At 36.1% G+C, this 26,630-nt stretch overlaps 1 protein-coding gene and 1 pseudogene across 1 annotated transcript; both read left to right on the forward strand.

Moving 5' to 3' along the window:
* The first annotated feature begins 2,216 nt into the window (after window positions 1–2,216).
* On the forward strand, window positions 2,217–14,266 carry LOC120164123 (glycine-rich protein DOT1-like). The gene is made up of 6 exons (XM_039173877.1): window positions 2,217–2,676; window positions 5,241–5,437; window positions 8,909–8,964; window positions 13,257–13,340; window positions 13,904–13,956; window positions 14,046–14,266. Exons 1-6 carry the CDS (start codon window positions 2,217–2,219, stop codon window positions 14,264–14,266), a joined length of 1,071 nt encoding a protein of 356 aa, XP_039029808.1.
* Window positions 14,267–19,895: 5,629 nt separating this feature from the next.
* Window positions 19,896–25,650, forward strand: LOC120164144 (annotated as a pseudogene).
* The last annotated feature ends 980 nt before the right edge of the window (window positions 25,651–26,630 follow it).

Raw genomic sequence — 26,630 nt, forward strand, 5'->3', positions numbered from 1 at the left:
AGACATTGATTGAGCAATGAAGGCTCTTGTGGGCTCTACTACGAAGCAGCAATTATCAGTTTGGGTAAATTACGTGTTTAGTACCTATTTTTTCAATACCTAAAATTTCTGTTTTTTTTTTCAAAATTATATCTAAAGTTTAGTTTTTGTTTCATTTTAGTATTCCAGTTCAAAATTCAACGTTACGTTTTGAAAAAATTGGAAGTTTAGATACTAAAATAGAACAAAACTGATAGTTTAGGTACTAAACGTGTTAAATTTTTAATAGTGGCCATTAAAATGAAATAAAAACTATTAGGTATGTTTTTTAAAAAATTGAAATTTTAGGTACTAAATGCGTAGTTTAACCTATAATTTTTCATGCCAGCCCTTAACATTTAAAGCAAATCTAGCAGCTTTCACAAATCTGTCTGCAAATTTGGCTGATTAATTGTAAATAATCAAGCAACATTGTTGTACTAATTGCAGCAGAGTATGCTAATGGAGATCTTTTATACAATTTTCATGAATTAGTTCCTCTTTGAAGGGGCTTGACCCTATCAGTAAATGTTGTTGCCTTCATTGAATTGGAGATATACAAGAGTTCTTAACTCGCTCTAGCTAGGATCATCTGACTCGCTTTTATGATCAAAATGAAAAAGTCGGATCTATATCGAATCGATTCGAACTTCTTAATACGATCCTCCAAATACACAGAAAAAATATAAAATAAAGTTGAGCTCTATATATGGGAAAAGATATGATTTAAATTACTTTAGTAACTAGGTAAGTTCTAGTTAGGGGAAGGGCATTAACCCGAACTCGATTCGATCAGGTCAAAACTTTTAAAATAAAATTTGAGTTTAGGGTGAAAAATCTTACCTGATCAGACTTAATAGCATAATTATTTTTTATGTACATAGGGATAATTGCAATAATATTTCTTTCTATATTATTTTATCAATTAGATTCTTATTTTACCTAATAAAAATGAATTATATATATTTAGACTGAGTCGAATTAGGTCGAGTACGAGTTTTGACCTAAAAGTTGGATTGGGTGTAAGTCGAAGGATTTAATTTTTGGCTCGAATTCTGGTAGAAAAAATAGGGATAATTATTAAATAAGTGCCTAAACTATACCGTTTTTTCTAAACAGGTGCCTAATATTACAAATGTTAACGCTTTAGGTGTCCGGACCGTAACTGTCGTTATTTTCACTATTAAGTGATAGATGTCACGTTTTGGTAATTTTAAATTTTTTTAAAAATAAATTATTATAGTTATAAAAACCAGAATTTCTCTTAAATTACAAAAAAAACCCAAATTCATATAAACCTAAATATGTAACCCTGACCACCGACGTTAACGTAGTCCATGCAATATTTCTAGTCATAAGTTGCCATAGTTATCACCGATTAGTAGTCGATTTTCACCGTAGGATTCGCGAGGTAAAAACATCGATTGGTCGTCCATTGGTCGTGATTTCATAGGGTTATTGATCATCAGGGGAGGTGAGGTCAGGTGGAGTTTTGTTGACGGCAAAGGGCAGTGGTCGACGTGGGTTTAGGGGTTGAAATGAGGGTTTTCAATGTTTTGGGACTATTTCAAAAATTTTGTGTGTTTTTTAAAGTATAGTTTAATTTTTTAATTGTAAATAAAAATTTTAAAATTACCAAAAGTGACACGTGTTCTTTAATGACAATTACGATATAGACACCTAAAGTGATAACGTTTGTAACGTTGAACACTTGAATGATTCAAAAAAGTTTGAACACCTATTTGAAAAAAACAATATGATTTAGATACTTAATTTATAATTAAGCCGAAAAATATGACCCAACCCGACCCGCTAAATGAACCGTTAAGATTTAGTATCCTTTCTTCTAAGTGCATGGTGAAACCGCTTCTTACTCCCTTACTCCCTTACCTCAAGCTTCTCCTCCAACTGATTTACTATATGTCCAACCTTTGCCTATATATACTTATCTTCTTTTTGATATATATATTTTTATAAAAACCAGAATAAAAAGGAATAAAGAAATTCCAAAAGATTGATTATTTGTCAGTATAATTCAATCCTTTTTAGATAAACATGGGTTTTTCTAGTTATTTCGGTGTGATCGTCGTCTTGTATGTTCTTTTTCTGAATGTTCTCGCCATTGTCGACGAGCTCGAAGTTAATGAAAATGAAAAACTTTGCTTCAGCGTCCATCTGATTCTGATCAACAAGAGATGATGGAATATAAAGGGAACAGAAGATCCTTGACGCTTTTGTTGCCTGCATTGATCGGTGCTGGTGTTGTTGCCGCCGGTGCTACTGCCGCCGGTGTCGGCGGTGCCGTGGGTTTAAAACACATGAGAGAAAGACAACAACGGATGCAAGCCCAAGGTGGGGGCGGCGGTAACGGTGGTGGTGGTGTTGCTTTTGGAGGTCACATAGGAGGTAATGGTCAAGGTAATGGTGGTGTTCCTAATGGTGGAAATGGCAACCCTAATGCTGCTGGTGGTGGTGGCAACCCTAATGTTGGTGGTGGAGGTGGAGACGGTGGTGCTTCTGCTCAGGCTCGTGCTAAGGCTGAAGCTGAAGCTGGGGCTAAAGCTGCTGGTGGTGGAGGTGGAGACGCTTCTGCTCAGGCTCGTGCTAAGGCTGAAGCTGCAGCTGAAGCTAAAGTTGCCGGTGGTGGTGGTGGCGGCGGCGGAGGCGGAAACGCCGGCGCGAGTGCTTCTGCTAAGGCAAACGTGCATGTTCACGTCCATTATCACGGAAAAGGAAAGATGGAGCAGGAGGAGACGACTGATGCACAGAAAAAGTAAACTCAAGTACTAAATCCTAATATCTTTAGAAAGATAAGAGAGGTCTATTTTGTTAGGGTTTCACACTTTGATGTTGTGGAACTTTAAACGGCATGGCATGCGTGTTAGTTTTTGGAAGTTGTTTTTATGTATCTTCTTAATATTAATGTCAATAATTAAACTTCTAATTCTTGTTTGGTCCTAATATTTATTGTTTTACTTTTTTAGGCCCTAAATTATAAATCTTAAACTCTAAATCATAATTCCATAACTCTAAACCATAAACCCAACTTTAAACTTTATAATTTAGGGTTTTAAGTTGGGGTAAGATATAAAGTGATGCAATTAAACAACTTTGAGGGCTAAATTGATGTGAAAATACGATAGGGACGAAAATGATAAGTTAATTCTACTACAGGGAAAAATGTGACACTTAAGCTTTTTTTATTTTATTATATGGGTAAGTACAAGCTAATATCTATTCAAAGATAACTCTCAACCATTCGACATTGAATGCTCACACCCATGTTATCTATGGTGTTCGAACCCGATTTCTCAAGAAATAATAACAATTCATTTTCCACTAATACAATTTGGTTCGTGATATTGTTTTACTTATTCTTAAGCAAAGAGCTCTCCAATGCATTTCAATTAGACAAGAAAGGTTCAATTTAAAGAAATATAATATCAAAACTCACCTTATGATTTAAAGGGTAAACTACGCATTTAGTACTTAAACTATCAATTTTGATCTGTTTTAGTACCTAAACTTTCAAAAAAAAATTCAAAATTAGACCTAAAGTTTAATTTTTGTTTCACTTTAGTACCTCATTATTAAAAACTTAACGCATTTTACTATCAATTTTGGACTGTTTTAGTACTTAAACTTTCCATTTTTCAAAAATTAACGTTAAATTTTGAACAGAGGTACTAAAATGAAACCACTACAGCAAAATAGATCTTTAACGACATTTTTAGTGGCGTTTTCAAAGAAGTTTTTTATTGCCACGATTAAATGGATGAGGGTTGATATGTTGTACTCCATAATACCCTCAGAGCCTTGATAGACATCGAGGATGGAATTAGAGATGAGATTGAAACAAGATAAGAAACTTTACCTTTTGTCCCACAAAATATAGATGAAACTATCGCTAGTATTAGTTCATAATTCTAATAGGTTTGGATGGCATGAATGAATATATTTATGAAAATTGATATGATATAACAATGTAGTAAGATTTTATATCTTAATTAATTAATTTATAATATATTCATTAATAGTATTCGTGTAACTAGTTACTAATATTATTATTTTTTATTGCATATATAATGACTAGGAGAAAATTAAGTGATATGTGGATTGTTCGAGTTCCTCAAGAAGAGGAAGAAACAATAATGAAGAATCGATTGGTGGTGGATCTTTATAAGTTCCGAATATAGTTGAAGAAATTGTAGAAATTAAAGGCAATGTTCAATATTTTATTTAAATGGTGATTGATTTTTTATTGACTTGATTTTGAAAATTTACACTGAATTATTCCTTATGTAGTTGAAAATGGTCAAAGATGCAAGACTAGATGTCTTACGATAATAAAGGAATTATACAAACTTTCACTTGGGGACCGTGTGAAAGTTTCAAGTAACGATGTCAGTCAACCTATTGGGACAGAATCACATATTCAGGCTGGTTACTTAGGTGTGATTGCACGCAATGCTAATATTCTATCGATCAATTTTGAGTCGTGGCGTGAGATGTTGAATAATAACAAAAACCAGATTGTGGATTGTATTAAGGTAATAATTTCATTATAATAGATAATTCATTACAATTCAATAAAATTTTATATTTACTTTTGACATTTGTGTTATTTGTAGGATAAATTTTCTCTAGGGGTCTCAAATGATTATTTAAAGCAAGCGTTAGGAAAGAAATGGAGATACCACAAGAGTTCTTTGAAAAAAAGATTATTTTAAGCATAGTCTCAGTTTAGAACAAAAGCTGCAAAATGTCCCACCTGGAATACTCATATATCAATGGGAAGATGCATTCATGTTTTGGATTTTAAAGAAAGGAGAGGTATGATGAACATTGGTATTGCCCATTGATATGTCACTATAATTTTGACTTTATAGTTCACGTAAATTTCAAATTGTAGGACCAAAGGCATATTGGTATTGTTAGGAGACAACAACAAAAGTTTACTCACACAGCTGAATCGAAGAGCTTTGCTCGTATAGCTCATGAGGAGATATTTTTTTTTAATTATGATTATTCCGATGAACATTTTTCCTATTATTTATTACTTTTTTGTAAGTACTAATTTACGTCCGATAATAAAGTTGCAAAAATAAAGCTCTTTAAAGTTGGTGCCGCTAGCCAAAGTGAAGATAATATTGGCGGACATGGTGGTGTTAGTGCCTCTGCTAGTGCTGCTGCTCAGGCTAATGTTGGTAGAAGAGGTGGAGCTAGTGATTCTGGTAGTGGCCAAGCTATTGTTGGTGGATATAGTGGTATCGTTGCTTCTGGTAGTGGCAAAGCTAATATTGGTGGACATGGTGGTGCCAGTGCTTCTGGCAGTGGTCAAGCTAATGCTGGTGGAAGTGGTGGTGCAAATGCTTCAGGAAATGGTCAAACTAATATTAGTGGACATGGTGGCGCTAGTGTTTCTGGGAGTGATTAAGCTAATGTTGGTGGAAGTGGCGACGCTAGTGCATCCGATAAAGGTGAAGCTAAAGTGGAGGAAGTGGCAGAGCTAGTGTCTCTAGAAATGGCAACGCCAGTTTTTCTGGCAGTGGTCAAGCTAAGGTTGGTGGAAGTGGTACTGCTAGTGCTTCTGGTAGTGGTCAAGCTAACGTTGGTTGAAGTGGTGTCGCTATTGCTTCTAGGAAAAGTGAAGCTAAAAGTGAGGAAGTAGTGGCGCTAGTACTTCCGGAAGTGGTCAAGCTAATGTTGGTGGAAGTGGTGGAATTAGTGCTTCCGGGAAGGGTGAAGCTAAAAGTGGAGAAAGTAGTGGGGCCAGTGCTTCCAGTAGTGGTCAAGATAATGTTGGTAGAAATGGAGACGCTAGTGCATTCAAAAAGGGTGAAGCTTGTAATATCCCAAAATCGGGGCTAGTGACTAAAATAGAAATTTTAAAACTTTGAAGTCTGATTCTGAAAGATTTAAAAGTTTAGGGATTTAAATGGGAATATTTAGTGGATGTTAGTTGGTAATTATTAAAGGAAATAAAGGGTAAAATGGTCATTTGACTAGAAAGATTTTTTATCTTTATTTGAGGCTATAAAACACGTGAAAAGGATGAGAAAGAAAAGAAAGTCTGGAGCTCGGGTTATCTCATTCCTCTTCTCTTCCCGTAAGCTCCATGGCAAAGGTAAATTTAATTTTAGTTGGTTAATTCTTGAGTTTAAGCTTAGTTTTGATTCTTGGGTGCTAAGAAAGATTATTTAGAGATTAAAGTATGTTGAAACTTCAAAATGGATGAGTTAGGGAGGATTAAATATGAAGAGTTTTTAAGTGAATTATTGAAATAAAAGGAGTTAATAGATTTTGAAGTTGAATTTGACTTGTTAATGATTAAATTAAGGAATATGAAGTGTTAGAAGTGGATTTAGAACATGTTGAAAATTGAGTACAATTCTTGAATTTCATAAGGAGAAGAAGATATTGAGGTTAAAGATGAGATAAATGAATATTAATGAGGCTCAACATGTGTATGTAAGTTAAGCATTTGAATAGGGTTGAAATATGGCACAATTAAGTTACAATAAAGTGATTTTCGTGCATAAATTGGAATTATGGGCTTGTGTGCATCGGTACACATTCAACATGTACCGATGCATCAAGGGTAAATTCCAGAAATTATTCAGTGTACATCGATACACACAGGAAGACATCGATGCATGGAAATTTCTAAGCTACTTTGTGCATCGATGCACCCATAGTGCATCGATACACCCTTAAAGGAAAAAGTGAATTATAGTTCAATGAATTAGTTTAAATTATTAGCATCGAATTATAAGGTTTATGCTTCTAATAATCGTCTTGGAAATTATGATTATATAGATTTCGAGCACGAACAAGTTCCGGGACGACCATCAAGTTAAGATTCGATCGAAAGAAATGAATCATAAAATGGGATTGGAACTTAGTGAGGCCAAGGTGAGTGCATATTAGATAGTGTATTATATTTAATGGAAATAAGACTTGTGACAAGTCTATTTCCTATAGTAAAATGAATGAATTCATTAATATGAGCATATGTTAGATATGTTACATGTGTTATTGATTGTTGCATGTGTTAATGATATGTGTGAATACATGTTTATATGATACATGCTAAGTGTCCATGATATATGTACACATGATAATATGATATAAGTTAAATTATGTAATATGATACATAACTATAAGATAAGTGAATGTATGTATATATGATAGAGATTATGTATGAGATATGAGAAGAGGTAGATGTGATTAGGTGAAAAAGAATACAACATATGTTAAGCCATGTTATATGTGATAAATGAATGATATGCAAAGTGACATGAACTACGTGAAAAGAAGCTACATGATTATATGTAAACGTGAAAAGTAGTTATAAGCTTATATGAACATGTGATATGAATGTGTATATGTGATACAAGTTATGCGACATAAGCTATGTGATATGTGACAATGAACTACGTGTTTATATGAATATGTGAAATGATATAATGTTAATGCCCATGTTATGTGAAGAGAGCTAGAGGTATAGTTGGCATGCAAAAAGTCGAGGGATTATACAGTGGTCCTTCGGGACATATACAATGGTTCTTCGGACATAGTGGTCCTACAGGACAAATTCTACGTGCCCCTAGAGGGAATTATACGAGTTGTGGTGACAACATAGTGCACAACCTCAATATACTCAAATATCTATAATTCTCACATATGTACATGGGCTAACAAAGAGATAACGATAAATATATATTACATGTAAAGTATATGCTTTTGTAATATGGATTGCATTATATGATTATATGATGATGTGTCTATTGTTTGGTTAAATGAATCATATAGACATACGAGTATATGATTATAAGACATAAATGATAAGAATATGGATAGTGGAATAAGGTTAGTAATGGAAATAGTGTGAGATATGTATATGTGTATATACATTGTATGTAATGTTATATTGTTTTGGTATGACATCATAAGATGATGTGTTCTTGCATGTTTAAATAATTAGTTCTTTTATAAATGTACTGCCTTACTAAGTCATAGACTTAGCATTTGATTGTTTCACACGTAGGTTACAGAAGCGAGAAGAGAAGCGAAGAAGAGCAAGAGGTCAGCATCTCCCTTACAAAGTTTCATATCAGAAAATAGATGATTTAAATGTATTTGGTTATTTTGAATATAGTTGGCATGTACTAATTGATTGAGTTGAATATGCTCTGAATGGTTGTAAAACAATTTGATAGTATTAATTACTATAAAGTAATTATTTTCTCAAATGAGGAAATTAAGATTTTAGTAGATTGTAAAGAACAAAGTTTTGAAAAGTAGTGGGGCCAGTGCTTCCAGTAGTGGTCAAGCTAATGTTGGTAGAAGTGACGACGCTAGTGCATTCGGAAAAGGGTGAAGCTAATATTGGTGGAATTGGCATCACTAGTGCTTCTGGAAAGGGGGAATCTAATGTTTGTGGAAGTGGTGGTGCTAGTACTTCCGGCAAGGGTGAAACTAATGTATGTGGAAGTGGTGATGCTAGTGATTCTAGAAGTGGTTAAGCTAATGTTGGTGGAAGTGACAAAGCAAGTGCTTCTGGCAAGGGTGAAGTAAAAGTGGGTGGAACTAGTGGTGCCAGTGCTTCCGAAATGGTCAAGCTAATGTTGGTGTTAGTGGCGGTGCTAGTGCTTCTGGAAGTGGCCATGCTATTGTTGCTGGAAGTGGCAACGCAAGTGCTTCTGGCAAGGTGAAGGTAAAAGTGGTGGAAGTGGTGGTACCAGTGCTTCCGGAAGTGGTCAAACTAGTATTGGTGGAAGTGACGGTACTAGTGCTTATAGCAAGGGTAAAGCTAAAAGTGGTGGAAGTGGCAGTGCTAGTTCTTCAGGCAGTGGTCAAGCTAATTGGTTGAAGTGGTGATGCCAATGCTTCTGGAAATGGTCAAGTTAATGTTGGTGGAAGTGGTGGCGCTAGTGCTTCTGGAAAAGGGGAAACTAAAAGTGGTGGCTCCAGTGCTTCCAGTAAGGGTCAAGCTAATATTGGTGGAAGTGGTGTCATTAGTGCTTATGGAAGTGATCAAGATAATGTTGGTAGAAGTAGGGGTGCTGGTGGTTCTGGAAGTGGTCAAGCTAATGTTGGTGGAAGTAGCAGTGCAAGTGCTTCTGGCAAGGGTGAAGCTAATGTTGGTGGCAGTGGCGGCACTAGTGTTTCCAGAAAGGGTGAAGCTAATGTAGGTGGAAGTGGCAGTGCTAGTGCTATCGGTAGTGGTCAAGCTAGGAAGTGGTGGTGCTAGTTCTTCTGGAGTGGTCAAGTTAATATTTGTGGAAGTGGAGGTGCTAATGCTTCGAAAGTGGCTAAACTAATGTTAGTGGAAATGGCTATTCTAATGCTTATGGCAGTGGTCAAGCCAATGTAGGTGGAAGTGGTGGTGCTAGTGCTTCCGAAAATGGAGAAACTAATGTAAGTGGAAGTGGTGGTGCTAGTGCTTTTGGAAAGGGAGAAGCTAATATTGGTGGAATTGGTGGTGCTAGTGCTACAGATAAGGGTGAAGCCAAAACAGGTGGAAATGGCGGTGCTAGTGCTGTTGGTAATGGAACTGCTAATGTTAGTGGAGGTGGTGGTATTAGTGCTTTTGGCAGTGGTAAAGCTAATGTCGGTGGAAGACAAACTTTCAATTATTTGACAAATTTGGGGTGTATACAAGGCAGTATCTGTTTAAAGACAAACTTTCAATTATTTGACAATCAACGCCCATACCTCTAGCATATATAATGCTCGAATTTGAAATCTCAAGAAAAGATAATAAATCACTTAACCATCGAAATCGCTTGGTTATTTACACATAACTTTAAAAGTCTTAACATGCTAATCAATAAATTAGCATGAATATTTATTTTTGGGATTAATATTTCTAATCACTTATCATTTTTTTAATTGTCTTAGTAATTCAAAACAAACCAATATTGTTAAATATTAGAAATATTATTATTAGAAATATTATCTCTAATAATATTTTTCATCAATGACTTTTTAAATGTTAAATAATAATCATTAAACTTCTTAAATGATTACAAAATTATCATTGGAATTTATCATATTGTTATAAGATGCTTGAAAGTTATCGAACTATTATAAAATAGTCCTCAAACTTGTATAATTCGAAGGTGGGTTGGGCGTTAAACGAATTCAACCTCAAATGATGCGTTTCTAATGAAGATAGCTCTTCGTTTTGTGTCACAAAGAGATCACTTTGGGTTAGAGTACTCTTACGTGACAAGTAGAAAATTTGTGAGATTATTCTTGAGACAATTTCCAAGAATGATTGTTCTTGTTATGGGCTGGTGTTAGCACACCTTGGGAAGATGTTCATGGTGGTATGGTTTGGTCCTTGGGTGATGGGCTTACGGTGGGCTTTTGGCGTGATTCTTGGTTGGTGAGTTAGGTCCCTTTCGGATTATATTGTCTCTATTGAGGTATCTAATGTTCAACAGGCGAAGGTGGGTACCATGGTTGATTCGTCTGGTGAGTGGAATTGGGCTCTCTTTCGCGATTTCTTCCCACCTTCGGTCCTGCTTTGTTTCTCGGCTACTAAACCACCACTTCCTGATGGTGGCCCTGGCACCCCAGGAGGAAGTGGGATAAACAATGCCGTTCTCCACCAGAAGTGCTTATAACCGTAGATACTCACATTCAGGTCCTGATAACCGTCCCATTTTAAGACACTTTTCGAAGTATAGAGGTCTACCGCGGATCAAGTCGTTGTTGTGGCTTATTGCAGGAACAAGCTTTTATCGAATGAGGAACGAGTGCGTTGTCACATGGCTCATCCCGACTTGTGCAGTTTGCGGGGCAGCTGTTGAGTCCATGTCTGTGTGTGATCGCTCGATCAACCTGGAGGGCGTTGATTAAATCGGAGCTGCTCGACGAGTTTCATCGCTTAGAGATGCTGCCTTGGATTGAGAAAAACCTGTGTTCCCTCAATTATTTTCCAGTGGTCGTCACTGATTGGAGCTTACACTTTGGTTCCATCCTTGTGCTTGTGGAGAAGGAGGAATACGCTTGTTTTGGACGCTGAATCCGCCCCATGGAATGTGTGATCCATGAAAGTGCACGATTGCATATAATGGCAACCAGGGCTCGTGTTGAAAAGGAAAATCATCCTCAAGGTTACTGGCTCGGGTAATCAAAAGTGCTAGATGGAAGCCTCCTACTCATGGGTATTATAAATTGAACACTGATGGTGCTAGATGTGACGCATATAAGGTTGCTCTCGATAGAGATTGGTGTGTTTCGTTTCGCCATATACCAGAGAATGTACTCGAGTCGCGGATGCATTAGCTCATTGGCTTGGCCGTTACTTTCAAGCTTTGCCATCATCCACGATCCACCTGAAGAATGCTCTACTGTTTTGCAAGCTGATAGCTCCTTGCACCAAGCTACAGCACTTGCGTAAATCGGTTAGCTATGGTTTATTTCTCTTGTATTAAAAAAAGAAGAAGCGTTCGTGGTCCTATTTTGTAATAGTTTACGAAGCTTAATACCCATTCTGTAACATTTGAGAGATCTTGGATCAAATCAAAACAGATAAATGCAATAAAATAAGTATACAGATTTGTTAAGCATGTGCTTGTGGCATAAGATTGCTGTAATTGACCTGATCTTGTTTTGACGTGCAAAAGAGACCATGATAAATCAAGGGTAAATTATGTGTTTAGTTCCTAAACTATCAGTTTGGTTTGTTTTAGTAGCTAATTTTTTAATTTTTTCAAAACTATATCTAAAGTTTTTTTGTTTCATTTTAGTACCACCGTTCATATTTTAATGTTAAGTTTAAAAAAAAATGAAAGTTTAAGTACTAAAACATAACAAACTAGTAGTTTATATACTAATCACGTTAAGTTTTTAATTTGGGGTACTAAACGAAATAAAAACTAAATGTTAGGTGGGATTATGAAAAAATTGAAAGTTGGGATATTAAAACGGACAAAAAATTGATAGTTTAATTACTAATACATAGTTTACCCTAAATCAAATTCAATTTTGATTGAACAAAATGTTACTGTTTTCCCCGATTGTTAGTTAAGAAAAGAAAGAGAGTAATGCAGTTGAAAAGGTCTACTGCCATGCTTTAAGCTTCGCCCTTGATTTGTCTTCAATGTGAACTCATACTCTCCCTATATAAACTTCATTCTTGATAAGTTAACCAACACGAAATAAAACACACAAAAATAAGGAGTTTTTTTTGCTTAAGATTCTTGGTAATATGAATGTTTTTACTTCCTTTGTTGCAGTTTTCTCTTGTTCGTTGTTTTGATGGATGGTCTTACGATTGCTGATAATCAAAATGTCAATGAAAATGAAGAAGTTCAAAACAAAATCCAAATTTGTCCGAAGAAATAAAAAACTACGGTTATAGGAGGTCTTTAACATTTTTACCTTTATTAGGTCATCATGGTGGTTATGGTGGTGGGGGTGGGGGGTGTGGATACATTTTGGCTTCCAAACTGGATTTGGAGGATTTGGCGGATATGGGGTGGAGGAGTTGGTGGGGAGGTGGACTGAGAAGGGATTGGTCATTATGGTGGTGGACAAGGAAATGTAGGTGGATATAGTGGAGGAAGTGTTGGCGCTGGTGGTACTATCACGGCGAAGTTAATGTTGGTGCACAAGGTGGTGTTAGTACTTCTGCTGGTGCTGGTGCTCAAGCTAATATTGGTAGAAGAGGTGGTGCTAGTGCTACTGGAAAAGGTGAAGCCAATGTTGGTGGACATAGTGGCGCTAATGCTTTTGGAAGTGGTGAAGCTAATGTTGGTGGAAGTGGTGGTGGAAGTGGTGAAGCTAGTGCCTATGGCATTGGTCAAGCCAATGTGTTTGGACATGGTGCGCAAGTGCTTTTGGTAGTGATCATGCAAATGTAGGTGGACATGGAAGTGCTAGGGCTTTTAGTAAAGGTGAAACTAAAAGTGGTGGAGTGGCAGCGCTAGTGCTTCCGGCAGCGGTCAAGCTAATGTTGGAGGAAGTGGTGGAGCTAGTGCTTCTGGGAGTTCAAGCTAATGTTGGTGAAAGTATAAGTACTAGTGCTTCCGGTAAGGGTGAAGCTAAAAGTGGTGGAAGTGGCGGCGCTAGTGCTTCCGGCAGTGGTCAAGCTAATGTTGGTGGAAGTGGTGGCACTAGTGCTTCTGGAAGTGGTCAAGCTAATGTTGTGGAAGTGGAAGTGCTAGTGCTTATGGAAAAGGTGAAGCTAAAAGTGATGGAAAGGTTGGCTCCAATGCTTCTGGCAGTGGTCAAGCTAATGTTGGTGGAAGTGGCGGTGCTAGTGCTTCCGGTAGTGGTCAAGCTAATGTTGGTGGAAGTGGTGGCGCTAGTGCTCTCGGAAAGGTGAAGCTAATATTGGTGGAAGTGGCGGCGCTAGCGTTTCCGGTAAGGGTGAAGCTAATGTTGGTGGAAGTGGCAGCGCTAGTGTTTCCGGCAAGGGTGAAGCTAATGTTGGTGGAAGTGGCGGCGCTAGTGCTTCAGGCAAGGGTGAAGCTAATGTAAGTGGTAGTGGTGGCACTAGTGCTTCTGGAAAGGGTGAAGCTAATGTAGGTGGAAGTAGGGGTGCTAGTGCTTCTGGAAAGGGAGAAGCTAATATTGGTGAAGTGGTGGCGTTAGTGCTTCTGGAAGTGGTCAAGCTAATGTTGTTGGAAGTGGCACCGCTGGTGCTTCAGGAAAAGGTGAAGCTAAAAGTGATGGAAATGGTGGTGCCAGTGCTTCTAGTGGTGAAGCTAATATTGTCGAAGTGGCGGCGCTAGTGCTTCCGGTAAGGGTGAAGCTAATGTTGGTAGAGGTGGAGGTGCTAGTGCTTCCGGCAAGGGTGAAGTTAATGTTGGTGGAAATGGCGGTGCTAGTGCTTCTGGAATGGTCAAGCTAATGCTGGTGGAAGTGGTGGCGCTAGTGCTTCTGGAAGTGGTCATGCTAATGTTGGTCAAAGTGGCGGTGCCAGTGCTTCCGGTAAAGGTGAAGCTAAAGTGGTGGAAGCGGCGGAGCCAATGCTTCTGGAAGTGGCCAAACTAATGTTGCTGGAAGCGGCGGTGCTAGTGCGTCTGGAAGTGGTCATGCTAATGTGGTGGAGGTGGCGGTGCTAGTGCTTCTGGAAGTAGCCATGCTCATGCTGGTGGAGGTGGTGGCGCTAGTGCCTCTGGAAGTGGTCATGCTCATGTTGGTGGAGGTGGCAGTGCTAGTGCTTCTGGTAGTGGTCATGCTAGTGTTGGTGGACATGGTGCGCCATTGCTTCAGGCTCCGGTGAAGCTAAAATTCATTTAAATAAATAAATTTAATTCCTAATTCTAATTACATTCCTTAAAAAACAACATTTGATAGTTTATGTTTAGCCATTTTATTCGGTGAAACGCCAAATAGCCGATTTTGTTAGTCTTTCGCAGACCATTCATGAGAAGTTCACAATATAAGTTATGTATATCTTCTTAATATCAATACTTAAATTCACTCAATGTTTTATTGTACTTTTTCATTTTCTCTTAAACTTATTGTTAGAACTAAAACCATAAATAATTTGCTATTATACTTAATATTAATATCATTTGCTTTAAATAGGACTTTTTTTTCAATAAAACTTGAAATTTATTAATGAGAAATATGGTTCTACAAAGTATCAATAATTACACCTTAAGATATGCCAAAAAAAATACAAGTCTCTACTATTTTTTTATATAATCACTGGTATTCTATCTATTTTTAACATTATGCCAATATAAGAGTGCAGTGGTAAGATAAAAGAACTCCTTATGTAAAATTCTAATTCGAACCTTAAAGATAATATTGTCGTAAAGGATAATCCCGAATCCGAACATGAACCATAAAACAGACATGAAAAATAAAAAGAAAAATCGATATCGCAGCAAAATCGAGGTTACCACAATATATGAACATGGTGACTGCCATTGTTGAATGCAGAAGGAACATGCAAATCTTGCTCCCCATAACTCAGTTATCACTTTCAGCAATGCCAAAGCTGTTCTAGTTGGTTCAAAGTTAAAATTCCAATGAAAGAGTAGAAGACTGGTAAAAGAAGCATATATAAAAGCAAGGGAAGTGGAGAGCTTTACATGCCAAGGAAATGGAAGGGTACAAGTGGCTTGCTTGTCCATTAAAGATTTTAGGGTAAACTACATCAGATACCATCGAACTTTACGCATTGTATCGTTCATACCACTGAACTTTCAGTTTTATCAATTAGGAGACTAAACTTTTATTTTCGTTTCAATTATACTACTAAATCGTTGAATCGTTAACGGCACAATGACGACTGCCAACATAGACATCTCACCAAAACAACGTCGTTTTAATCCGACTGTTAACGATTTAATGACCCAGAGGTATAATTAAAATAAAAATCAAAGTTCAATGTTATAATTGACAAAATTAAAAGTTTAATAGTAGAAACCATATAATGCCTAGAGTTGGGTCAGATATAGTTTACCCAAGATTTTATTCTTCACATCTTTTTTGAAAAAGTTATCGATTAAGTTTAGTTAGATTAAATTTATTAATACAAATATAGGATAAATATACAAATGGTACCTCGGAAATATGGTATTACTTTGTTGAGTCCCAACTATCAAAAGTTATAAATGACCCTCTAACTATAAGATTTTTGCTTTGTTAGTCCCAACTATTAAAAGTTACAAAATTGTCACCAGACTATTTATTATGTTCTAATTCATACTTTCTATTAAAAATTGATGAAAGTCTAAGCTAGATGTTAATCTGGTGTCTAAGATATAAACTAATCCCGAAATCTTAAACATATCATCTCACACAACATATTAATGTCCAACTTAGATTGTCGTTCATTTTTTTAACGAAAAGGGACGAGTATGGAACATAATGAATGGCCGGGTGACTATTTTATAACTTTTAATAGTAGAGGGACTCAACAAAGCAACATCCTATAGTTGGGGGACTATTTTGTAACTTTTAATAGTCGAGGGACTCAATAAAGTAACATTCTATAGTGAGATGACCATTTGTGTATTTTACCCTATAGTATAATTATACTACACGAATATGATTTGTCAAATGTTTTCGTAGGGCATGCAAATTTGGCATATGTGCTTGCCTTCACATCTCAAAATATTCAAAGTTATTTTCTGGTTGCTCCTTTTGTATTGCTTGCTTTCTACTCAAAACTTAAAGCTTTCTCTAGACTCATTAAACAAAGGCTTATTTTGCAAATATGCTTCTACACCGGTACCTTTCTTAGACATTACAAGTAGATAAATTAAAGTATCAATATGGACATAAATAAAGTTTAAGTACCATTTTGGAAAGTGTGGATAAATTCAGGGGTTAAAGTGTGCCTTATCTCTAGAAATTATTATGAACTTGGTTTCAATTTGAAGGTAGATATAGTATTAAAACTAATGATAGAATGAATGCATTTTCTAATAAAAGAGATAAATAACTCTTGATATATCGGGTGGGCATTGGACTCAAACTAGACGGGTTTCAATCCGATATGATTCGAGTTGAATTTTTTAAATAAAATTTAGGTTTGGGTTAGGTTGGATCGAGTTTTTCTAAAAAATATGTTCGGGTCAAGTTGAGTTCAAATTTAGATGAAAAATATCTGACTAAACCCTAAAAAATAATATAAATTTACTTTATATATGTAGGGACAATTATAATAATAACTCTTTATATATTATTTTTTTTCAATTAGATCTATATTTTTATTAAATATTACATGTCTGGTCAGATTTAGGTTTTATCTCCAAAAATCGATTTGAATTCGGATCGGATGAAGCCACCCCTAAACTCGAGTCTGGTCAAATTTTGGGTGGAAGACTTATATTTTCGAGTCACGTTAGATTGACCGAAAACCCGACCGATGTCTATCCCTATATATACTTATTATCTCTAATACATTTTTATAGTTAGTTAAACTAAATTACTTTAGTATTTTTTAAGGTAGAATTATCATTTTGACCCTCTAACTTTATTGGTTTAGTTACTTTAGCCCTTAAACTTTTATTATGTTTCTTTTGGCTCTCGAACTTTTATTTTTCTTTATCGAATTGACTTCTATATTAACTTGTTTGTTTTAGTGGATAAAGCATGTTGTTAGGAGTTGAACATTTATGTTTATGATTAACTTGCAATAAGTATGGCTCTACTAATGCTTATGTGATCTGTAATTAAAAGAATTAATTACATGTAATTAGATTGTTGTTTATTTTCAATCACTTCGATAACGAATGCGTTATTTTAAATTTGGGTCAAATTAAAATTCATCGAGTAGCCTCAGTAATTAAAAATTATGAACATATATTATCTTATAATTACTACAGATTACCTTGAAAAAATTATATCAAACTATCTCAATCAAATTTTGAGTGTTACACCAAAAATACCAATCTTTTTCCGTTAGAAAAGTAACAAAGAGATGATATGGTAATTTTAATTATGATAATCTTATTTCTATATGATTAGAGATGAATTTTTTATTTGAATATGATAAGTTTTAATTTGACTCAACTCTATAGAATTAGTTTTTTTTTTTGAAAATTTGAACTCGAGTTGTATCAAGTTTTTCGAAGGATAATCATCGAGTTTGGATTTAATGTGAAAAATATTAACCCGATTCAACCAAAAACTAATAGTTTTGGCCCTCTCTTTATGTTTTGGGATAAATTATGCATTAGTACCTTAACTATCAGTTTTGATCCGTTTTAGTACCTAGACTTTCATTTTTTTCAGAACTATACTTAAAGTTTACTTTTTGTTTCATTTTAGTACCTTGCCATTAAAAACTTAATGCATTTAGTACCTAAACTATCAGTTTTAGTACCTTAACTTTCAATTTTTTTTCTTCAAAATTTAACGTTAAAATTTGAACGAGATAGAAACAATAGCTAAAGTTTTTAACGGTGGGTACTAAAATGAAACAAAAAATAAACTTTACATATGATTTTGAAAAAATTATAAGTTTAGATATTAAAACAGACCAAAACTATTAGTTTATATGCTAAACAAATAAATTTATCTTATTTGTTTTTCAATTAGATTCTATTTTATCGAATAAAAGTAAAAGTTATATAAAGGTGTGTAGAATGAATTGATTGTGAATTTTTATACAAAAATTAATTTGATAATTTTTTAAATTCTTTTTTTTATTAAGCTAAGGTACTTAAATATGTTTTAAATACATCTGATGTGATCCCAATCAGCCCTAACTTTCTTCTGATCTAATTAAATCATTGAAGTTCACCAAGGCTGATTCAAAGGTGGTTTTACATTACTCATCCTATACCTACTTATTTGCACTATATTTTATCATATGTTTTATTTACCTCTTAGGATATGCTTATCATATGATATCATTCATCGAATGAATTTGCATGACTTTATTGCATTTAATAAGTACGTTGTTCATTTAAGCAGGCATTGCATTTAAATCATCTAGTATTTAGGGAAGTAGTTCATTATGCATATTTAGATCATTTAGTAAGCTACTTCATTCATGCATCTAGTTCATTGAATAAAGTTAGTTCATTAATCAAACTAACTCTTAATTATCCCATGCATATATTTATGTTATGATTGAATAAAGTTTATCTTTGTGTTTAGGTGCAAGAGGAAAGCTGAACAGTCTCAACAGATGCAAGAATATTAGTCAGAATGTATTCTAATTTGGAAGAGATACATATTTTTGGGGCCAGAAACCAAATTGGACATTATTCCTCTATCTCTTAGCTTTCCAACGCCTTTTTGAATCACCTATTGCTTCATTTTAGAAGTACGTTGTTCATTTAAGCAGGCATTGCATTTAAATCATCTAGTTCATTTAGGGAAGTAGTTCAATTGCATATTTAGATCATTTAGTAAGCTACTTCATTCAGCATCTAGTTCATTGAATAAAATTAGTTCATTAATCAAACTAACTCTTAATTATCCCATGCATATATTTACATGTTATGATTGAATAAAGTTTATCTTTGTGTTTAGGTGCAAGAGGAAAGCTGAACAGTCTCAACAGATGCAAGAATATTAGTCAGAATGTGTCTAATTCTGGATGAGATACATATATTTTTGGGGCCAGAAACCAATTGGACATTATTCCTCTATCTCTTAGCTTTCCAACGCCTTTTGAATCACCTATTGCTTTCATTTTAGTTTTTGGATTAGAACTCTATCGGTTTCTTGTCGGTCTTAAGCTTCATCCATTCATCTTGTTATAACATTGGTTCCTAGCTCACCTATAGCTAGTGAGTCACGTTCCATCTAGTGAGTCACGTTCCATCCTCTATCACTTCGATTCCATTTTATTATATTGTGGTTCCTAACTCATATTAGAGGGTCACAATCCATCTTTGAATTACTATCATTCTCCACGCCAACCACAAATATCCTTCACCATTTTCCGTTACATCCATTCAACACTATCACCACCACACTTCTTTCATTTCAATCCACTTCAACTTCATTATATCATTTCCATTACTTTCATACACATATTCATATATACATATTTTCCTTCTTATAACGTTGTATATGCATTTTCAGTCTTCAATCAAAGCATTGTGAAATTCTTACTAGAATCACAATCGGGCAACATCGTATATGACTCGGAACACATAACCGGATCATATCAACATCTCAATCATTTGACAATAATGTCCAATCATCTTACTACAGCCACTGATGCTCATACCCATGAGCTCTAAAAGAACAATGATTCGTTTAATCACCGAGATAAGTTGATTCGGCTCTAAATTCGAATTAAATACTTGAGATAAATTTACATAAACTTTAGCTTACCTAAAAAAGGTACATTTATAAGATAATTTTGTTCTTGTTTTACCTATTCTAGTAGATGTAAAGGCTCACTATAAAACCATCTCCAATATTTTCAATTTATTATTTTTAAAATTAAAGGTTGTCACTTTCTTTCTTAGTCGTCGCTTCTTCGTTGGGGTTAGCATCGGTATCGTCGACGATTCACTTTTATCGACAAAAATATCCAATTTAGCCCTCTTGTATTATCGAAGAATCCCAGCAAAAGTTTGGGTTTTTCTTATTTTGGGGGAATAATAGTAATGGCGGCGGCGGCGGCAACGATGGTCAGCTCAGCTGGAGGCTTACTGGCAATGCTTAACGAAAGCAATCCTCAGCTGAAGTTACATGCTCTCTCTAATCTAGTTGGGTTCGTTGATCAGTTTTGGCCGGAGATCTCCACCAGCGTCCCAATAATGTAAGCTTGAGTTTGGGGTTTTCTTTTGTTCATTTTTGTTTGATTTGGTGGTGGAACACTGAATGGAAGAACGTGGAGAAAGATAATTTCGATGTTTTACTTAGCTATTGTAGAGAAAACTTAGAGATTAGTTTGAATTTAGAAATTTGGTATGCTTGGGTTGTTTCACTTGTTTGTGGAGATTTGGGAATGTTTCAAAATTTTGGTTTTCAAATTAGGTTTTAGCTGCTAATGGGTGAAATTTAAGATTCAGCTAAATTGTAGCAATTTTTCTGGGTGTGTGTTATCGGTTGCTTTAGTCGAGCTATATGTTCTGCAAAAGATTTATGATTTCCAGATTCGGAAGAATGAAAATAAATTATCGTGTTATGAAATTTTCCTGTAAATTAAGTTCTATTTGATGTATCTTTTTCGAACCGGGGAGGAACTAGGAAGGGAGAGAAGGGTGGAGTATGTATATGTTTAGGTTTGTGCCTTCAACCATCTGTCGTACACAAATCTAAGTTTATTTAGCACGTTTTATTCCTTGCTTACATAGTAACTAATCATGTGGCCTGTAATGGGAGTGATTCTAATGTTTTTGGTCATACTTGTGTTTTTCAGAGAAAGCCTTTATGAAGATGAAGAATTTGGCCAGCATCAGAGACAACTTGCTGCGCTCCTTGTCTCAAAGGTCCTCTCTTGTCTCTCTCAGTTTGTATGCATGTGCATGTTAGTGCAGTTTTGTTAAGGCATGCACCTAGGTGTTGCGCCTCAGTGGCTAGGTGCTTTTTATTGTTAAGACCAATATGTGCTAAAAAAGTTGGCTTGACTGAAGTTCTCTTTAATTTATCTAATTTTAATATTTTCATCGACTGTCTTTACTAACAATAAAGGGAATAATATCAAAATTATCAACTTCAGCTTTGACAATAGATATGGGATGAATGCCATTGGTCTTGTACCAGTATGGGTTTTAAAGGTAAAAAGAAGTGTTACAGGTACCATACCGTTATGGCTTTTCTACTGGTCCATACCAATCGTACCAGCCTGTACTGGATTCACCAGTTTCTATTGGCCAATACTAGTCAGTATCGATAAATACTTGGTATAAGACTTTGGTTTTTTATTTTAAAAAAATCACTTCTTTTGTACGTGTACTGACCATAACTATCTATACGGACTTATGTAAAATTAAAAATTTCATTGGGGGGTATCATGTTAAAGCAATGCTGCTGTCTGATTTGCAGAACAATTATTTTATTTTGTTGACTTTTAGTTATTTGGGCTATATTGTTCTTTCCACCAGGTCTTTTATTACTTGGGCGAACTCAATGATTCATTGTCTTATGCTCTTGGAGCTGGCCCCCTTTTTGATGTTTCTGAGGATTCTGATTATGTTCATACTCTCCTTGGTAAGAATTTTGTTTAATTTGATACTTCTTGTGATCTTACTAACAGTTTAATTAATTGAAATCCATTAGTATGTTGGTTATGATTTTATTTTGCCGCACGTAGGGTTAATGAAATCCTAAATTTTTGCTTGCAGATTATATTATATTTCTTGTGTTTTGAATTTGATATTCCAAGCGGTTTACTGGTTGTGTTCTTAATGTCAGCCAAGGCAGTAGATGAGTATGCCAGCTTTTGGTCGAAGGCAGCTGAATCAAGTGATGAAGGAGCAAAGGTTGATACTAGGCTGGAGGAGATTGTGGAGAGAATGCTGGATAAGTATGTAAAGCTTGCTTTCTTACCTGATTGAGTGTTTCAGAGTTAGTCTAGCTACTTACTGTTGTTGTTTTGTTTAGGTGTATTACGGATAGAAAATACCAACAAGCGATGGGAATTGCAATTGAGTGCCGGAGACTGGATAAACTTGAGGAAGCAATAACAAGGAGTGAAAATGTTCATGCTACCTTAGCATATTGCACTAATATCTCTCATTCATTTATATATCGCCGAGAATTCCGTCTTGAGGTAAGGGAATTATTTTAGTAGTCAATAAAGTTCTAAAATGCAATCGCTTCTAGTCTTTATAAAGAACATTTTGTAATTCCGGTAGTTCTGTGGTTCTTTCAGGTGCTTCGCCTTCTTGTTAAAGTGTACCAACAACTGCCTTCTCCTGATTATTTGAGCATTTCTCAGTGCCTAATGTTCTTGGATGAACCTGAAAGTGTTGCGAATTTATTGGAGAAACTTCTCCGTTCCGAAAATAAGGAGGATGCTCTTTTGGCTTTCCAGGTTGCCTTCGACCTTGTGGAGAATGAGCAGCAGGCTTTTCTCTTAAATGTACGAGATCGCCTTTCTGCTACCAAATCTCTACCTTCAGAACCAGTACAGACGGGATCCACCGACCCTGCTACTGCTGAAAATGAAAATTCTACTACTCCAGAAGATGTTCAGATGACAGATGGATCTTCTGCTATTACTACAAACGTGCATGAAGCAGATCCTAAAGAAGTTATGTATGCTGAGAGGCTGACAAAAATCAAAGGAATTTTGTCTGGGGAGACCTCAATTAAGTTGACTCTACAATTCTTGTACAGTCATAACAAGTGAGGCATCAATTTCTTTTGTATAATCCTTTGGTGTAATTAAATTCTTATTGTGTTTTCCCCCTGAAAACTGTTAACCAATTGTGATTTGTCTTAGATCGGATCTATTAATTTTGAAGACGATAAAGCAGTCTGTTGAAATGAGGAATAGTGTTTGCCACAGCGCCACAATCTATGCTAATGCAATAATGCATGCTGGGACAACTGTGGATACTTTCTTGAGGGACAATCTGGTAAAAGTTTGTCTTGCTGTACCTATATTCATTCTTTAGGCCAATTTTCATAGTGTGTCTGCTTACTGTTACGGTTATCATTAGGACTGGCTGAGTAGAGCTACAAATTGGGCTAAATTCAGTGCAACAGCTGGGCTTGGTGTTATTCACAGAGGACATCTGCGGCAAGGGAGATCTTTAATGGCTCCATATCTGCCACAGGGAGGGGCTGGAGGTGGTGGAAGTCCATATTCTGAAGGTGGGGCACTATATGCTTTGGGTCTTATTCATGCCAACCACGGTGAGGGGATTAAGCAATTCCTTCGTGATAGCCTACGCAGCACTAATGTTGAGGTATATGATTTTATTTGCATATGATACATGACCATCAATTTGTTTCTTTTCCTACCTCTATGCCATTTGGGAGAGTTGTACTTGTCCAATTGGTGGAGAAAGTAACATTACCCTGGAGTAAATGTGAAATAAAACATTGGATAAATTTTATGTAGGTTATCCAACATGGTGCATGCTTAGGACTTGGTTTGGCGGCTCTAGGAACTGCGGATGAAGAAATCTATGAAGACATCAAAAGTGTGCTTTATACTGATAGTGCCGTTGCTGGTGAAGGTGCTGGCATCAGTATAGGTTTGCTTATGGTTGGAACTGCTAGCGAGAAGGCAAGCGAGATGCTCACTTATGCACATGAGACACAACATGAAAAAATTATCAGGTAAAATTGGGTTTTACATAATCTTGATGTTGAACTGGGTTTATCCCTTTAGTGGTCTTACTCTCATTGCTGTTTCTATATGGTTTCAGGGGTTTAGCATTAGGGATAGCTCTTACAGTTTATGGCAGGGAAGAAGAAGCAGATACATTAATCGAGCAGATGACTCGGGATCAAGATCCTATTATACGATATGGTGGTATGTATGCCATAGCATTGGCCTATAGGGGAACAGCAAACAACAAGGCTATTCGCCAGCTGCTGCATTTTGCTGTATCAGATGTGAGTGATGATGTTAGGAGAACTGCTGTGTTGGCACTGGGGTTTGTCCTTTACTCGGAGCCAGAGCAGGTAGATGCCATCTTTACTCAGCTGTGTGATTGATGTTTGTTGCATCTTTTCCGTGTCGTTCTAATTGTACTGCACCTTTGGGTCAGTCATTAGACTATGAGTTTCTGGGAATCTCACTGTTTTGTCCGATCTAAACTGCAGACTCCTCGAATTGTCTCCTTACTGTCCGAGTCTTACAACCCCCATGTTCGATATGGTGCGGCACTTGCAGTGGGTATTTCATGTTCTGGCACCGGATTGAGTGAGGCTATATCGTTGCTAGAACCCTTGATATCAGATGTTGTTGATTTCGTTCGTCAAGGTGCTCTCATTGCGATGGCTATGGTCATGATCCAGATCAATGAAGCCAGCGATTCCCGTGTCGGGACATTCAGGTATATGCTATTATCATATGTTCTTATCATTCCTTTCCTCTGATATGTAGCAATTCTAAATATGTATTGCTTTATATCCCCTTAATCTAGGCGTCAACTTGAAAAAATTATACTCGATAAGCACGAAGACACAATGAGCAAGATGGGAGCAATCTTGGCCTCCGGGATCCTTGATGCTGGTGGAAGAAATGTAACCATAAGATTGCTTTCGAAGACGAAGCACGACAAAGTCATTGCGGTTGTTGGTCTTGCTGTTTTTAGCCAATTTTGGTATTGGTATCCCCTCATTTATTTTGTTAGCTTGGCATTCTCACCCACAGCTTTTATCGGACTGAACTACGACCTGAAAGTTCCAAAGTTCGAGTTCTTATCACATGCAAAACCTTCGATTTTCGAGTATCCAAAACCAACCACTGTGCCCACCACTACATCAGCCGTCAAACTTCCGACTGCTGTCCTGTCAACTTCAGCAAAGGCTAAAGCTAGGGCTAAGAAAGAGGCCGAGCAAAAGGCAAATGCCGAGAAACCGGCCGGCGAGAAGGATGGGGAAGCTATGCAGGTAGGATTCATCTAATGTTTAAACCTGTGTTTTGTTAATTAAATTTATAGAATTCAAACTTTTGTATAATGCATTGTTGTCTTGTGTTTATGGTTCATGTTTTGGTTGATTCTTTCTATCGGATAGGTCGATAATCCCCCGGAGAAGAAAGCCGAGCCGGAGCCGGAGCCATCTTTTGAGATTTTAACCAACCCAGCTAGAGTGGTTCCTGCTCAGGAGAAGGTCATTAAGTTCCTAGAAGACAGCCGATATACGCCCGTGAAGTTGGCACCATCCGGGTTCGTCCTCCTGAGAGACTACGCCCTGATGAACCGGAGGCACTGTCCCTAACCGATGCACCTGCATCCTCAGCATCTCCGACAGGCGGATCATCAGCCGGTCAACAGAGTTACCTTCAGCTATGGCCGTCGATGATGAACCGCAGCCCCCTCAGCCTTTCGAGTTCACATCATGATGTGCTCGAATTCGGGCCGACGATAGCTTTTAGAGATATTTCCTATTTTATCCTTTGGTTTTTATGACTTTGCATTTTTAATAGATGCGGTTCCCATTTTTTACTCTTTATTTATTATGTTAGGACTTGAGCACTGACCTATTGGGTGTATCAACAAATAGTTTCAATCACTTTCTCTATTGATTTTCTTCCTTCTTTTTGAGTCATACTTACTTAAAACGTTTTTTCCCCACTTTTTAGATTTATTTATATAATAAAAAATACCATCATAAAATTAAACACACATGGATTAATATTTCTTAGTAATTGATAACGTGTATACTTTTTATAAATAGGATTGTATATATGATAGACGGCATAATTTCGTAGATTTTGTATCGTACTTGTATCAATTGGAGTGGAATGGGTATAAGTTTAATGGGTGATAGATGGATGTGGATGTAAAAAGTCGTACACATTGTGTGTAGTGGATAGGTGATGGATTTGAGATCTTATCTATCCTACATCCGTCCGTCCCACACCGTCCCCCACTAACTATACACCATATAAATTTTAGACAGTTATGAATTTAAGTATAATTTCAAATATTATATTGTAAATATTAAGATTTTATAAGAAATGTATTGTAATTTAACCAAATATTATGGTATAAACATTTTTAGAATTGAAATATATCGTTTCTCCTATCTCAAACTAGTGGGTACATACGGGTACTAGATGAATGGTAGATATATAGTTAGGTAGCGGATATGGGGATGGTCTTGAGAGTATACTCGCGTGGGCAGATTTGGATTTAAAAATTTACCTGTCGTGGGTAAAGAGTAGGTGATAGATACAAAAATATTAGGTAGGTACGAGGGAAAGAATATCCACAACCACCATGCCCGTTTATTATCCCTACATAATTATTTAAATTTAAGATTTAAAAAAATGTTTCTTTTTATCACTTAGATTATTTAATAGGTACGAGTTCATTGTAATATTATTTTTTTAATAGACATGGATGAGTGAGTCCCATGTGGGCCATTAATTTATTATTTTTAAGCGGACTCATCAATTCGATGTGACGAGTCCAATAAAAGATTATGTTTTTATTATTGAAAAAATTAAAATTATAAATTAAAAAAAGGATAACTCGTCACCTCAAGGTGACGAGATCTTTCAAATTCAAAAAACTAGTCGTTGG

The sequence above is a fragment of the Hibiscus syriacus genome, unplaced genomic scaffold (genome assembly GCF_006381635.1).
Source record: "Hibiscus syriacus cultivar Baekdansim isolate YM2019G1 unplaced genomic scaffold, ASM638163v2 tig00111505_pilon, whole genome shotgun sequence".
Lineage (NCBI taxonomy): Eukaryota > Viridiplantae > Streptophyta > Magnoliopsida > Malvales > Malvaceae > Hibiscus > Hibiscus syriacus.